This window comes from Plodia interpunctella, chromosome 19 (genome assembly GCF_027563975.2).
Source record: "Plodia interpunctella isolate USDA-ARS_2022_Savannah chromosome 19, ilPloInte3.2, whole genome shotgun sequence".
NCBI lineage: Eukaryota > Metazoa > Arthropoda > Insecta > Lepidoptera > Pyralidae > Plodia > Plodia interpunctella.
In genome coordinates this window covers 516436-530994 of record NC_071312.1, presented here as the reverse complement: position 1 = coordinate 530994, position 14559 = coordinate 516436, and the positions used below count along the sequence as shown (strand labels likewise).

The 14559-nt window shown below is 36.1% G+C and overlaps 1 protein-coding gene across 1 annotated transcript in view; it reads right to left on the bottom strand.

Moving 5' to 3' along the window:
• Positions 1–14559, bottom strand: part of LOC128678469 (dystrophin, isoforms A/C/F/G/H-like) — a 455052-nt gene that overhangs the window by 60296 nt on the left and 380197 nt on the right. Inside the window, exons 70-72 of the mRNA XM_053760046.2 lie at positions 12339–12483; positions 10910–11033; positions 7697–7863 (exon numbers count right to left, since the gene is read on the bottom strand). Of these exons, the coding sequence (XP_053616021.1) occupies positions 7697–7863; positions 10910–11033; positions 12339–12483 (436 nt within the window). The remainder of the gene's footprint in view (positions 1–7696; positions 7864–10909; positions 11034–12338; positions 12484–14559) is intronic.

Here is a 14559-nt window from a genome sequence, read left to right as displayed (position 1 = left end):
TTCATACAACATACGCCTGCAACATACGCATGAATCTGGGCATAGTCCCGTGATCTCGTACACACACGGCCCTTGTCGTAATGTATGCGCATACACGAGTCTGTCTGTCTGTCCCCCGATCGCAGACGTGTTTAATGTTCCGGGATATACTAGCTATTCATCTCTAGAAAAAATCTAAATATTTCTATATTTTTAACAGATTTTCACAAAAATGAAATTTAGTTTTAAGCTTTTAGTGTTATAAAATCTTGCCCGGAAACCTTGCCAAGGAAAATTTCAACTCTATAGGACAATCGGAATTAGGTGAAATATCGTTACATAGACACGACATAACGATAGATTTTTTAATAAGATCTATAATGACCTTTATTGAACAACAAAAATCTTTGAATCAATTAAATTCCAAGCATTAAATCTATAGTTCGATAGAAAATACAGACATCAGAAAAGGTAAAACTAAATAAAACTGTGTGGTTCGTTATACGCTACAAATAATCAAAATATTCAATATTGAAGTTTGCAAACATTTTGTTGTGAATAAATATTACCCTTTCAAAATATTGTTCCAGTTCTAAACTTGCGAAGACCTTTCCGATACTTTTGAAAACATACACCTTTAGCCGTTACTCATTTTAAAATCGTAAAAATTATTACAACTTAATTTCCATGGATTTGACATTGAAATGATACTTCCAGAAAGTATAAAAAACAGTGGTCTGAATAGAGCGCCCTGTGGAACACCGAAATGGATTATGCGGCTAACGAGTTCTATCTCACCGACGAGACTCTTTCATCTAGGGATTGGGCTTCATCGATACTCGATGTTTACTCGAACGCCCAAAAATACCGTAGACATCAATCAATCGATAATATTTTATTTGTGAAAACTGGTTATATACATGATGAAGTATCCCCATGACTCTTTTATTTTCGCCGTTTCCTCATGGTCATATGTAGTCATACAATAGATTCTGCATTGACAGGGGTAAACCATGTATCCATCCAGAATGATCCACTTTAGTCAATATTGTTTAAATGAAATTATATAAATAAAATAAAAATATTATAACATTATATTTAACTATGAAAAATTGCTAAATATTTTTATTTTTATCTTATATAAAACTCTTCCATTACTGACTGACTGACAGACAACGTACAGCCGTAACTACTGGTCGTAGGAAGCTGAAATTTGGCATTTAGGCTCCTTGGGGAAGTGGTGTAGGTGACCACTAAAGGAGGATTTTTGGAAATTCTATCCAGAAGGGGGTGAAAGGGGTGAAGAACTTTTATATGAAAGTTCTACACCGTAGAAGTTAGTGACTTGATAATTTGGATGTTAGTCTGTCTGAAAATTGGTAAACATACTCTTCATTATTATTCTTAAAGAATGGCCAAGATTTTATTATGAAATTCACGCGGGCGAAGCCGCGGGCAAAAGCTAGTACAAATATAAATACGGTAAAGACATTATGAATATTAATTTACGATTCTGTAAGATCGTGATCGATTGATTTAACTAATTTAGATGCAACAGAAAGGTTTTCTTGCCATATTGATATAAATATTTTTTAGCATTCATTTTAGTTCGATTCGTACTTATTGTTTAATTCGTTTCTTTCTTGCACTAGTTCTTGTACTACTCTTAAAATCCATACTAAGAATATATGTGAAAGACTGTCTGTCTGTGTGGTCACGGCGAAACTGCTGAACCGATTTTGATGAATTTGTTGAAATGTTTCAAAATCAACCCCCAATTGACTATAATAGGGGGTGAAAGTTTATGTTCCGCTTTTGCAGAATAACTCATGCGGGCAAAGCCGCGGGGAACATTACATTAAATCTCCAAACACTAAAAATTGATTTGGTTAGAAACTAAGCTTCAGCAGAAAAATATGTCTGACTTAATACATAAATATCAAAGAAACAGAACTAATATAATTTACTACAAGGCGCCGAAAGGTCTTACGATTAAATCGCTGGGTTCAAAAGGGCTTCCTGTTTATAATAGCCCTCTTTAGCACAACGGCACGTAATTCATCTTGGAGGGAAAGGTTTTGTCCAAATCGATGACAGCGGTGATTTCAATTCGATTTGTTTTAGGGATTATTTTTGGTTTTACTTCTATCTATTGACGTGAAGTATTCTGATTGCAGTGTCATGGGACGCTGTACGCACAAAGAAATTTATTTATGATTTTTGTCTGAATAAAATAAGATTTTATTTTTGAAGAATATAATTTTTTTGGCAGATTCATCAAAATCATAATTATGCTGTAATAATTGTGGAGTTTTTTCCTCTCAAAATCACTTTTTTCTATTCTTGCCTTATACGAGTATCTATCTCCTGATGTGAGGCATGTTAGTTTTGCGGTCTCTTCAATGATGAATTATTGAAAAACAGTAATTTCCAACGATGGGACAATCAACCAATCTTTTTAGGGTTCCGTACCTCAAATGGTAAAAACGGGACCCTTTGTTGTTAATGATTTTGGCAATTAAAAACCAGATCAACTGTTACAAGTAGAAAAATAAGTCATACGTTTTCGTTTACTGCTACTAAATTATGGGTAGCGTTGAGACAGATATACTGTATAAAAATTACAATTAAATAAATAAATAAATATATTAGGACAAACCACACAGATTGAGCTAGCCTCAAAGTAAGTTCGAGACTTGTGTTATGGGATACTAACTCAACGGTACTATATTTTATAACAAATACATATATAGATAAACATCCAAGACCCGGGCCAATCAGAAAAAGATCGTTTTCCATCATGACCCGACCGGGGATCGAACCCGGGACCTCTCGGTTCAGTGGCAAGCACTTTACCACTGCGCCACCGGTCGTCAATTGAAGAAAATAGGAGGCTAGTTAGCTAACCAAGTCTGCATTCCAGCAAGACATCGATACTCCTGAATCGATACCCCGCAACCCTACTCGCAAGTGGTCGCATAACGAGTCGATAACGAACCGCGCATTGTTATCGAGATGCAAAGCATCGTATCGATACTCAGCGTTTTATTCTGTTTGCTTGTAATGCTACATTTTGTATTTTGCTTTTGCAATGATTTATTTCCGATTCTAGATTTATACTAACACATCGCTCTTGTGCGAATTTTGAGCCATGCCCCATTGTACAGTTGTGCTCCGTTGCGATGACGCAGCACGTCGCAATTTCATTGTACTCATATAGCTACACGTCTCACGTTCTTTACCACACGAAGTTATCTGATACTTGCTATCCTAATAATATGAAAATCATCAACATATATAGAGTGTGTTATTGCTTACACTGTTGTCAGATTTTATTAAAGTCGCCTAAAGGCATATGTCATGACTTTACGACTACTTACCGCCATCTAGTGGCAGGTAGTCGCATACACACTAGTGAACTAAACTGTCCACCAGTGTGCAGGTTTCCTCACGATATTTTCCTTCACCGGAAGCAAGTGGTGATCGATGAAAACTACTGTATGTGAGTCAGATTGGTATACTCATATGGCATGAGTAGGATACGATCCTGAGAACTTTCGATCCACAGGCGGGCGTCATAACCATTACACCACCACCGTTTCAATATATGAAAAAAATCTGATGGTACACACGAAAACAAAGAAGTAAACAAGACATTTGGTTGAGAGAGGGTGCATATTGATAATGTGGTCTTTATGCGACCAAAGGATTTTATGCTATCGCCAATATACGATTGAAATTAACATGTTTACTATCCATATGACCATAACGGACACTCGTGACCAGGTTCAAGAGAAATATAACTGTTTATATACTGCTATTCTATTACCGTAAAATAGTTACGGGAAAAGAGCTAAAGTAAAATTGATTAAACACGTCAGAGAAGCAAATTTATCTATAAAATCTGAATATGCAACACTAAGAGTGGGTTAAATCATTTAACTTTAACGTTAGCTTTAACCTGCGCAGAAAACTGCAAGTACACTGTTTGTCTAACGTTAGCGGCGCGAAGGTTAGAGTCAACGTTAAGACTAACTGGTCCAACTCACCCTAGGTGAATGCTGATTTGGGATTGAAAGAAAACAATAATGTGTGAAATGCTTCTCCTTCCGCGCAGATCCTTTCCCTTGATTGACTCTAAATCAAGGGAAAAGATAATAAACTGGATTCAGTCAAAGGCGATAGGCTAGCATATTAGTATTATTGAGCGGCAGAAAAACAGGTAAAAGTTGAAGGATATAGTGAGGAATTGGCATTATCTTACTGGGCGCGTTTCCATTGCTCCGTCGCGCTCTGTTGCGACGACGCACCACTTTGAAGCTCCGTTGTTTTCTATAGGGCTCGACACTGACATGAGTTGATGTACGTCGAAATTTCATACAATTTTCACGTTCTTCTGTGTTGATCCGTCGACGGACATCAACATGACGGTGGATTTGCGCAATTGACCAATGGGAAGGCGCTCTTAGAAGTCACTTCAAATTTGAGAAGAAAACGCAGAGAGATTTAGTTGAAAGTTTAGTTCGGCGTCTAACCGCTAGTGGGCGCTAGTGGTCGTTGTAATTAAAATAGTTCCCAACATATTTGTGTCGACTGGCGACGACGGCGGCGACGCGATTGTGGCGGCAGTTGCCGGTTCGATATTGCACTGAGTGGAGTTCAAATTAACTCTACGATACGAGATTTGGACGTTAGATAGTTGGCAATATTCGATGTTAGATCGATTTGTGTCGATGGGTTTACTCGAATGGCTAAAGTACCTAATTAAATCATTAAAAGTTATGAAAATTGAAGATGAAAAAGTTTTAGAATGTATTTATTACTTAACATAACTCGTAATATGTGGACGTCCAAATCAAAAGGGACCTTATGGCGGTTGGCACTTAGGTCTTTATTGCCGTTGTTCGAATACAAAACAACCGCAATAACGGCGTAAGTGCCGGGCGCCATAAGGTCCCTTTTGATTTGGACGTCCACATATAGTATTATTCTTCTCCGTACCTATCTGTACCTTTAACTATATATAGTTATATTACTGATAAAAAATTATACATACATTTATATTTAGAAAATGGTAAGCCCTTCTGGCATAATAGGGACCAACACTGTTTGAATGAGTTTCTTTCGGCATTTCTTCTCGGCAGTGGTCGTTCCGAAATGCTAGTAGTTTGTAGCTATGGTAAACATCATTTAATTTAGAATATGACGTGAAAAAGTGCCTGTGAAGGCCTACTTTCTGAATAAATGATTTGATTTCGATTTTGATTTTATGATTTATATGTAAGTATGAGAAATTTTAAGAGGTAACAAAACAAACGTTTCCATTTACGTTTACATAAGTTGGGATTGAGATAAGCTTTTATTATTATTATTATTTTATTTGTGTATTAGTCAATAAAAATACCTACAGTTCTATACAATGAGGGCATTATAACTATTTATATTTATGACATCAAATTAGATCTGTACATCAATAGTTCAGAGAATCTTTAGATACTACTTTAGAACAAAATTTTCAGCTTTAAAATTTTTCAATCTCAAGTTTTCCTGGAGCCAACATTCAAAGTTAGTTTGGAGACGAGCACGGTCATAGAGTATGGAAATAAGGAGATATTACATCAGGCGACATCGTTAGCTCTAAACTGCAAGTCGGCAGATTGAGATAAAAGATAGGACGTTCTACACACTATTACCGATTTTACGGGAAAATTTCTTGTATAAATTATTTTTAAAGAGTATTTGGGTAAAGCAGTTGTTTATAGGATTTTAGATATTTGGCCACGTTTAAGATATATAATTAACCATTTCTTCTTATCTTAAATGATTGTTTTGTTGGTACATTTACAAAGTGAGAGTTATCTCGCTATGTTTGACCCTGAAAAAATTACAACATAGGTACTTAATTGTAAAATCAATTACAAATTAACAATATCGTAATCTTCTAACTAATATTTTAAAATCGAAAGTAAGTTTGTTTGTTAGCTCATCAAGCTTTATCTGTTTAACTATTATTTTTGAATTTTGCATACATGTAGTTTGAATTAAGGAGAAGGACATAGCTTTAAAAAATTAACTGTTTTCATGGAAAATTTACGCGGGCGAAGCCGCTAGCAAGAGCTAGTAAGGTATGAGCTGCTAGGCCTATGTCGAGATAACAGGACCATTTAGCACCCCATTACCTAAGCTACAATCTCCCGAGATTACAGAATGTAGGAGACAATTGGCGAGATTGGCTGCCTTGGCGTTTCCAGTGACTGGATTTACACAATAGCGCCTAGTAGGCACGCTTTGCATGTTCTTTATAACTGTCATAGTCCTGTTAGTGTCGTCCCTGCCGTGGGGTTAGCACGGGTTTTTGCGAGAACGTAACCGATCATGTAATTTATGGGAAATTTATAGCTATACTAGCTGCACCCCGGGGCTCCGCACCCGTGGGAATTTCGGCATAATAAGTACCCTACGAGTTATTTCAGGTTATATTGTACCCGTGTACCAAATTTCATAATAATCGGTCCAGTAGATTTTGTGTGTAAGAGTAACAAACATACATTCATATACACATCCTCACAAACTTTCACATTTATGATATTCGTAGGATTTTAATTTATATATATATATATATACCTACCTAAGTACATTTTAACGAATACGTAGGTACAAAAGTCAGCAACTAAACTTAATAGATGAAAAATCTAAATCGACAAAATTGAGGCTAGATGCATCAATAACACTTCACACAGCATTTCACTTCAACACATTTAGATTTTATTCTATCGACTAAAGGCACCTTTAGTCGATAGAATAAAATCTACACGACTTTTACGTGCCCTATTAAGTACCGTATTTTCACTGATAATCCGGAAATCATATGAAAACAAACCAGTGCACTTAGATTTAAAAAATACGTGACGCCGCACTAATGGGAGAGTTAATAAACCCAATCAACTATTAAGCACCGGATGTCTTAAGAACAGTCAACTGAACCGTATTAATTTAACATCCTCAATGGACTGAGAAATATTAAAATAAGTGAGTATTTCCTTATGAATAGTAACATAACATTACGCCATACATTTATATTTCAAAAGCATCAATACAAAATTGCATGAAAAATTTGACGCGTGAAATTCCCAGGTGACAAATCAGCAGTAATTGATATGACCTAATAAAAAAAATATATTTGATTTTAATGGCAGTAAGTAAAAATATAATTTTTAATGTTTATTCAAATAGTATACAAATTTATCATTATTATCTTTTAAACACAACATATATTTTCAGGCGGTTGTACGGTACACATGGCGCCATCTCTGCGCTTAAGCGAGTAACTGTAATGTTGTATTGATTCTCTATTAGCGCTTCAGTCAGTATCGCACAGATGGCGTTGGTGGTACAGTTATTTTGAAGCCGGCTGCACACCATCGCCGGATTAAACAGATGCAGATGCGAATGCATCATTGCTTGCAACATTGCTTTTATTTACCGCAACGAAAAACCAGCAATGTATACCGATACATGGAGACGCCATAATGATCGCTTAGAGTTATACCTACCCCATTGCTCAGGCGCGCTCCGTCATTTCCGCGCACATTAAAAATCATTCTCTCAATAAAAATTGATAATCCCTAATTAAATTGTATCGTATAAAAAGCAAAACAATTCGGTCCGCTGCCAAAGAAAAAACAAGCTGAAAATAACGGAGATAAAGTAGACATACCTGTACAGCGTCATCCAACAGTCTTCCCCATGTGTCGCTGCGGTCAATGAGGTTGTTCCATTTGTCTGCCAACTTCGCGACCTCGCGCCGGATCGAGCGAGCAAGTTCGCGAGCTTGCTCTTCAGCCGAACGGTAGCCGCGCGAATCGCCTTCGTTGTCGCGGCTCGCTGTTTGGTGAAATTTTAACATTATTTTATTTTAATGCACTTTATTGCACAACTTAAAAGATAACAACAGGTCGACTTAATGGCATAAGGTATTCTTAATGGCATAAAGCAGTAAAACCTAAGGGACCAAACAGAAAAAGGAATCAAGACAAAAGTCTTTGTAGCCTACTGTGACCACATTGTATTATAGATAACATGTATGATAATAATACTTTCGAAGAAAAGTATATATATATATATATATATATATATATATACTTATAGTATGCCTTTATATAGCATGGCATAATTTGTCCAGATCATTTTTAGGATTTACTTCATAAGGAAAATAACGGAACACAATGTGATGGTGGCGCTAGTGTACACACTGTCGAAAAATTCTCCAAACACATAATATTCAGCGCAGAAATTAATAAAGAAATAATTTTATTACACATAAAAGTTATCGAACCGTTGCACATGGGGCAAAGGATGAAAAGCGCGCGTAATATTTGCCGCTCACCAAAAAGGCGGGAATTTAATAATTACTACGTTACTTCCGCACCGGATTCCTGGAGCGTTTGAACAGGCAAGTTGAATGAAAATGTATTATGCCGGCTATTTGCCGAACATTGCGAAGGTGGTACGAGAGCTTTTATTTACCGCAACGAAAAACCAGTAATGTACGCTGAATGCGCAAAAAATCAGTGAACTGTTCCGCGATATACAGACAGAAGTGAACTCGGATCACAATCATAACCTGTTTTGATATACCTTTTGACTATGTACATTATGTACTTTTATATGTATATTATTAGAAAAAAACATTGTAAGAAACAATAATGGTAAACCGATCTGGAATGATAGGGACCAAAACTGTTCAAATGAGTTTCTTTCGGCATTTCTTCTCAGCAGTGGTCGTTCCGAAGTGCCAGTAGTTTGTAGCTTGTGAGAAATAACTATAAATATAAAAATTGACGAGAAAAAGTGCCTGTGAAGGTTTAATTTCTGAATAAATTATTTGAATTAGAATTAGAATTAGAAGCAGACGCTAGTAAAGGAATATTGCGTACTAGTTTCCATGTGAGCTACTTTTACTGTAAGGAAATACCAGCACATAAGGCAATGTTTGATGAATTCGTTAAAATTAAACGATCTGTTTGCCGATAGTGTACCTAAAGCCGGACTACTTACTAGAGAGAAGCATGTTAATTATGCTATGAATAGATTTGATTAATTTAAATTGAAATCGAAAAAAGATGACAAAACTAAATTCAATACAATGCAAAACAATGCTAAAATTGCATCAGAAACAAAGCCTCAATCAATCGTCGGACTAATTGCCAACGCGATTGCTCGATCAGTCTCGATATTGTTCAGCCAACTTGTACATGGAACTGCCGTGCAAGAACTCTATGCAATGGCGATAGGGGCGAATTTGCATTGGATTATAGTAACGGTAGGTTCCATGCTGTTGACCGTTGCAGTCTAATGGCCAATCAGTTTTCATTAAATTTGCAGCCGTCAAAGGGCATAAGGAATGATATTGCTGATGGATTTAACTTTGTCTGTTTTCGATCATGGTGTAGTGGTGAATTCATACTGCCTATCCTCTCCTTTCTTATCGAGTGTTTTTATTATTGCTAAAATGTTGAAACTCAGGATCGACTTCAAGTCTTCTTGAAGGTGAATTCCATTCAGATCAGCATTAATAGCATTTCCAGCCGCAGAGCGGTTCCCCGAAGCGACAACATTTCCGTATCAAAATATTCCTTCATACTTAGGATTTCTTTTAACTTGAAGGTCTATTAATATATTATTTCCTACTTTTTAGGAGGAGATCTTTTAAATTTTTAATTTAACTTCTCCACTTCTCATGGTCCTTCGCATAATTAGTAGTCCCATCCGAACATAATAAACACGATATTTTTAACGACTTCTTGGATTTGCTCTACTGCCAAGAGCATTTATAAAAGTAATATTTAATGTACCACACATTTAATATTTTTGGATATTTGTTTATGCATTCAATTAGCTCTATTAGCATTATATTTTCGTCAACAGCCATTTAAACGTCCCCAATGGTATATACACATGCATTGATGGAGTATGGGCCATGATTCACAACGCGAGCTCATTGCTAATCGGTGGGTTTTAACGACTGCAAATACAACCGGGACCAACACGGCTTAATGTGCCTTCCGAAGCACGGAAAAGCTCAAGACAATACATTTTGGTCACCCATCCAATGACCGGAAATTGTGAGAGTGACTTGACCTCTATCACACGTCAAACGCGCTAACAACGCCATTGAGCTCCTGCATACGGTATATCCTAGTATTACGTTCGATTGGAAAACCAAGCCAGTCTGAAACATGGCCCAGGTATAAATCAAGGGAAGTTAGGACGAAACCTACGAAACGCTAGTTCCAATAGATGGCCAGTCCAATATCCCCCGCTCTGATGCTCGCACCCAAAGATGGGTTTACGCCCAGTATTGTCATAGTTTCTTCCCAAAAAGTCGAGCACAAACCCAACTATATACCTATAGGTTTGCGCCGGACTGTTTGGGAAACTACTGGGAGAAAAGACCATCTATCCTTGCACGTCAATGCATGCTGTGTGTATTGTCTATGTCAATGTATGCAGAATTGCTTGCAATATCTACAAGTGCCTATGTAATGCAGATTTTGGATTTCAGACGCCGTGTTTAGTACGATTTGTAGCATAAAAATTACATTAAAATATATAATTGGGATGATAATGCAGGCTTCTAAAATGAATTTCTTAATACCAATTTATTTACATGTACAAGCCTGACAACTTTAAAAAGAAACATTTCAATTGGAAAAAAAAAAAATGATTTCAGAGAAACTAATCCCAACTAATATTATAAATGCGAAAGTAAGTTTTGTCACCTCTTCACGCATTATCTACTGGACCGATTGTTATGAAATGTGGTACACGGGTAGAAAATAACCTGGAATAACACATAGGGCACTTTTTATCCCGAAATTCCCACGGGAACGATGCTCCGGGGCGCAGCTAGTTTGTAATAAAACTATACCTTCAGTATCACTGGTATCAGAGAGTGGAGGCTCGTTGGCGATGTACTGCCTCCCACTGAGGAGGTTACTTTCCACCACTGGTCGTTTGTCTTCCAATTGTCTTCGGAAGGCGCGATGGTCATCCTGGAATATAAATAAAGTTTAGTGAAATCTATCTACATTGTGTTTACTTAATTGACCCCTTTGTAGATAAGGTTGCGGTGAAGTTTGTTGCGCCGCTTCTTCTGGCAACTGCGCTTTGGAAGTCCGTAGTAGACTTTGTATTAAGAAAATGTACATCATCCTTTACTTAAAACTAATATATAACAATTCAAGCACTATTTATTGTGCTTGCAAGCCTGTTTTTCGGATGAAAGAAAAGCTAACAAATTAGCCACATTAAATAATAACTCCAACATTTGTAGTTTTGCCCAACCTACCGACCACGTAATCAACTTATGCTGAATGAAAAATATCAGATGACTTTTTATTTATTTTTGAAACTTGGGTATCATAAAAGTATGGTAAGGTTGTACAATACTGCAAGAGAGTCATTCTTCTTCATTTTCTACTCTATGTGAGCGGATTTATGTGAAATGAAGCGAGTGTTGAAATATCGCCGTAACCTTTTTCTAAACAAGTCCTTGACTTTATTATGATTTAAAAGCAAAATATATTAAATTATTTATAATATCTTTATAAATCTTGACATAAAAAATCTTATATTTGATGAATAATAACATATATTAAGGTCAACCGAATATTAGGGCATAGAGCCTAGATCCTAGAATTAATCATAACCCGCTATACGCTATCATAACACGCAATAAAACTGCCATTTGCGGCCCACAGTGCACACAAAATGGCGGATCCAAAATGGCCGAATCCGTTAACAATTTGGCGCATCACTGGAATTAGGCGAAATTATTTATAGCTGAAATAATCACGAATTGGTGTTTGGCAAAATTTAATATTGAGCATATCCGATTTAGACATGTAAAATTGAATAATTCGGTTTGTAATTTGCAAGCGAAATTTGGAAATAAACGCCATGTCATGTTACACGAAGCTGTGGAGTAAATTTGAAATATCAAAGTTTATTTTGAATTGGAAGTCTATTAATAATAAACATCCAATTAAATGATATATAACAAGGTGAAGCTTGTTGCGCCGCTTCTTCTTCGACTGTGCTTCGTAAGTCGTCAATATATGTTGTTTCCAGTCCATTTCCGACGGCAATAGGAGACATATACCATCCTGCTGGGTGTCCCAGGACGTTGAAGTCAAGGAACAGCACCACCTATTCACAGCAAAGTCCGTCGGGCCTTAAATCGGGCACAAGATGTTATTGCCTCAAGAGAGCCCCAGCTACTGGTGGTCACGACCTTCAGTCATGAGGATAACATGATGATCATCCTAAGTTTAATGAAGGATTTTGAAATATTTTACCTGCTGTTTAACAAGGTGCGCAAGATCGGTGCGTGGAGGTGCCAAAGCGTTTAGCTCTGTCTCTTTCCTGATCACCCATTCCGTGAGCTCCCGTAACGACAACAGTAGCGCTGACCAGTGCTCCGCGTTACTTTCTAGACGGTTCCTGTGGAAGAAGAAAGGGATGAGTGAATTTCATCATCCTAAATAGGAAAATTATTATTTGTAAATGTTATTTATGAATAAGCAAGTAAGAAAACAGAAAGAGCATCTAATGAGTGGCGAACATGATGACGAACTCATCGATCGCAATTGTATGCATGGATTAGATTATCATCATGGTTAAACAGAACTATAATCAAATCCTCCACAAGTTTAGAGAGGGATAGACTTGAATTATTAAATGGTAAGCGTTATTTTATCTTCACTTGAAATTAATTGTCATAAAACGTATCAAAATTGCATGCAGCAAAATAAGTGAAGTCTGTAAAATAGAGCGAGTCGAGATTGCCGGCTTATCTCGAATCAAGGAGGCTCTTGCAGATATAATTCAAAAACTTGGCTCGGAATAAGCGGAATTGTTGAAATTTCGCCCAAATCTTATGTGTTTAACTCCGCTAGTGCTGGCACATTCCGTGATCTTATCTTATAATTTTGCTCTTACATTTTGTCGGGATTTAGACAAAATCTTGTTGAATTTTTATTTCTTATTTATACATAATTATGATGTCTATCATTTGTGCCCGAAATATCAAGACCTAGTGATTCAGTAAATAGTGTGTAGTTGTCATAACTCTTAGCTAAAGTTTGAAATGTCGTTTATTTCCTTATTTCATTATTCGGTATTCAGTCACGCAAAATTGATTTCGAAAAAAAAACAAAAGCGCAGTCTGATTACAAATCTAATGAAATAAAAAACTACTTAAATGAAAATAATTAAAATAAAATCGATATTAAAATCTAAACGCAGTTTGATCATACCACTAATATTATAAAGGCGAAAGTTTGTGAGAATTTTTGTTATTTCTTCACGATCAAACGGCCGGGACAATTGTTTTGGAAGTTTAGTGTTGAGTCCCTTTTTATGCCAATAGTACGCGATACCTAAAAGATTTTGTCTAAAAGTTTGATAGTCAATGGCGCTTGATAAAGTAGCACTACTGTGCATAAAAACGTAAGTTTTAAATAATGGATAACACCGCGAAGTGGCTAGTGTTATTATAAAGAATAATAGGTGAAAAAAAATCGATGTCTGAATCTGAAGTTCCCCACCGTACTACATAAATCTCCGTATACTTGGCCACTTGCAGTCACTCTTAACACTTTCTCGTCTCAATATAATTTAAATTAGCGAAGGGAATCTCTCTGCAATGCTACAGAAATATTTTGTTACATAAAAGCTGGAAATAGTGGATACATTTACGTTTTTAAATACATTAATTTCAAATACAGTTCCGTAATCCTATAATACTAAAAATCTTAAGGTCTATTCAAAAAGGAGAATTCGTGAAATGATCAGACTATACATTCACGATTCGTGAAGGTTAGATCGATAGATCTCAATCGAGTTTAAAAGAAGTATTTTAATGAAAGTTCGCTCAACTACAAATTTTACTTAATCTTGTACAGCCTATAATGCTTTTACGTGAATATAACTATTATACGCATTTAGTGGACTTACGAAATTAATAGTCAAATATATTTAGAAATATAGAATAGCAATTACAAAGTCAAGGCGATGAAATCGAAGAATAATTGGATTAGTAGTGCCAGAGATTTGAACGCAAACATTTTCAATACAAGTGACGTAAATGGCGTCAAAAGTATAACCAAACAAAATAACTGAAATGCTCACGGAATATACCCACCAAAAAGTTTCCCATGTAACAGTAGGTGCAGTTCACACAACATCAAAGTGGGAATTCGTCAAAGGCTGACCGCGACCCCGCGACCCTACCTGAACCCTCCAAACATGGGAAAATCCTTTATTATATAAGGCTGGTTTTTGAACTTTATCACTACATCCCTCATAATCTTAAATAAATAATATATCTCGATTTAATTACCTCATAATTTATTTCAGTTTTATTACAATGTAATTGTTGGGTAAGATCGTCGAAGATGAAGAGAGAAATTAATATTGGGCGGGTTAAATACATAATTTATCTGAGGCTGACTATACCTAACTAAAATAAACCTCATTTATTTTTATCTTATTAAGATAAAGATAAATCTCATTAAA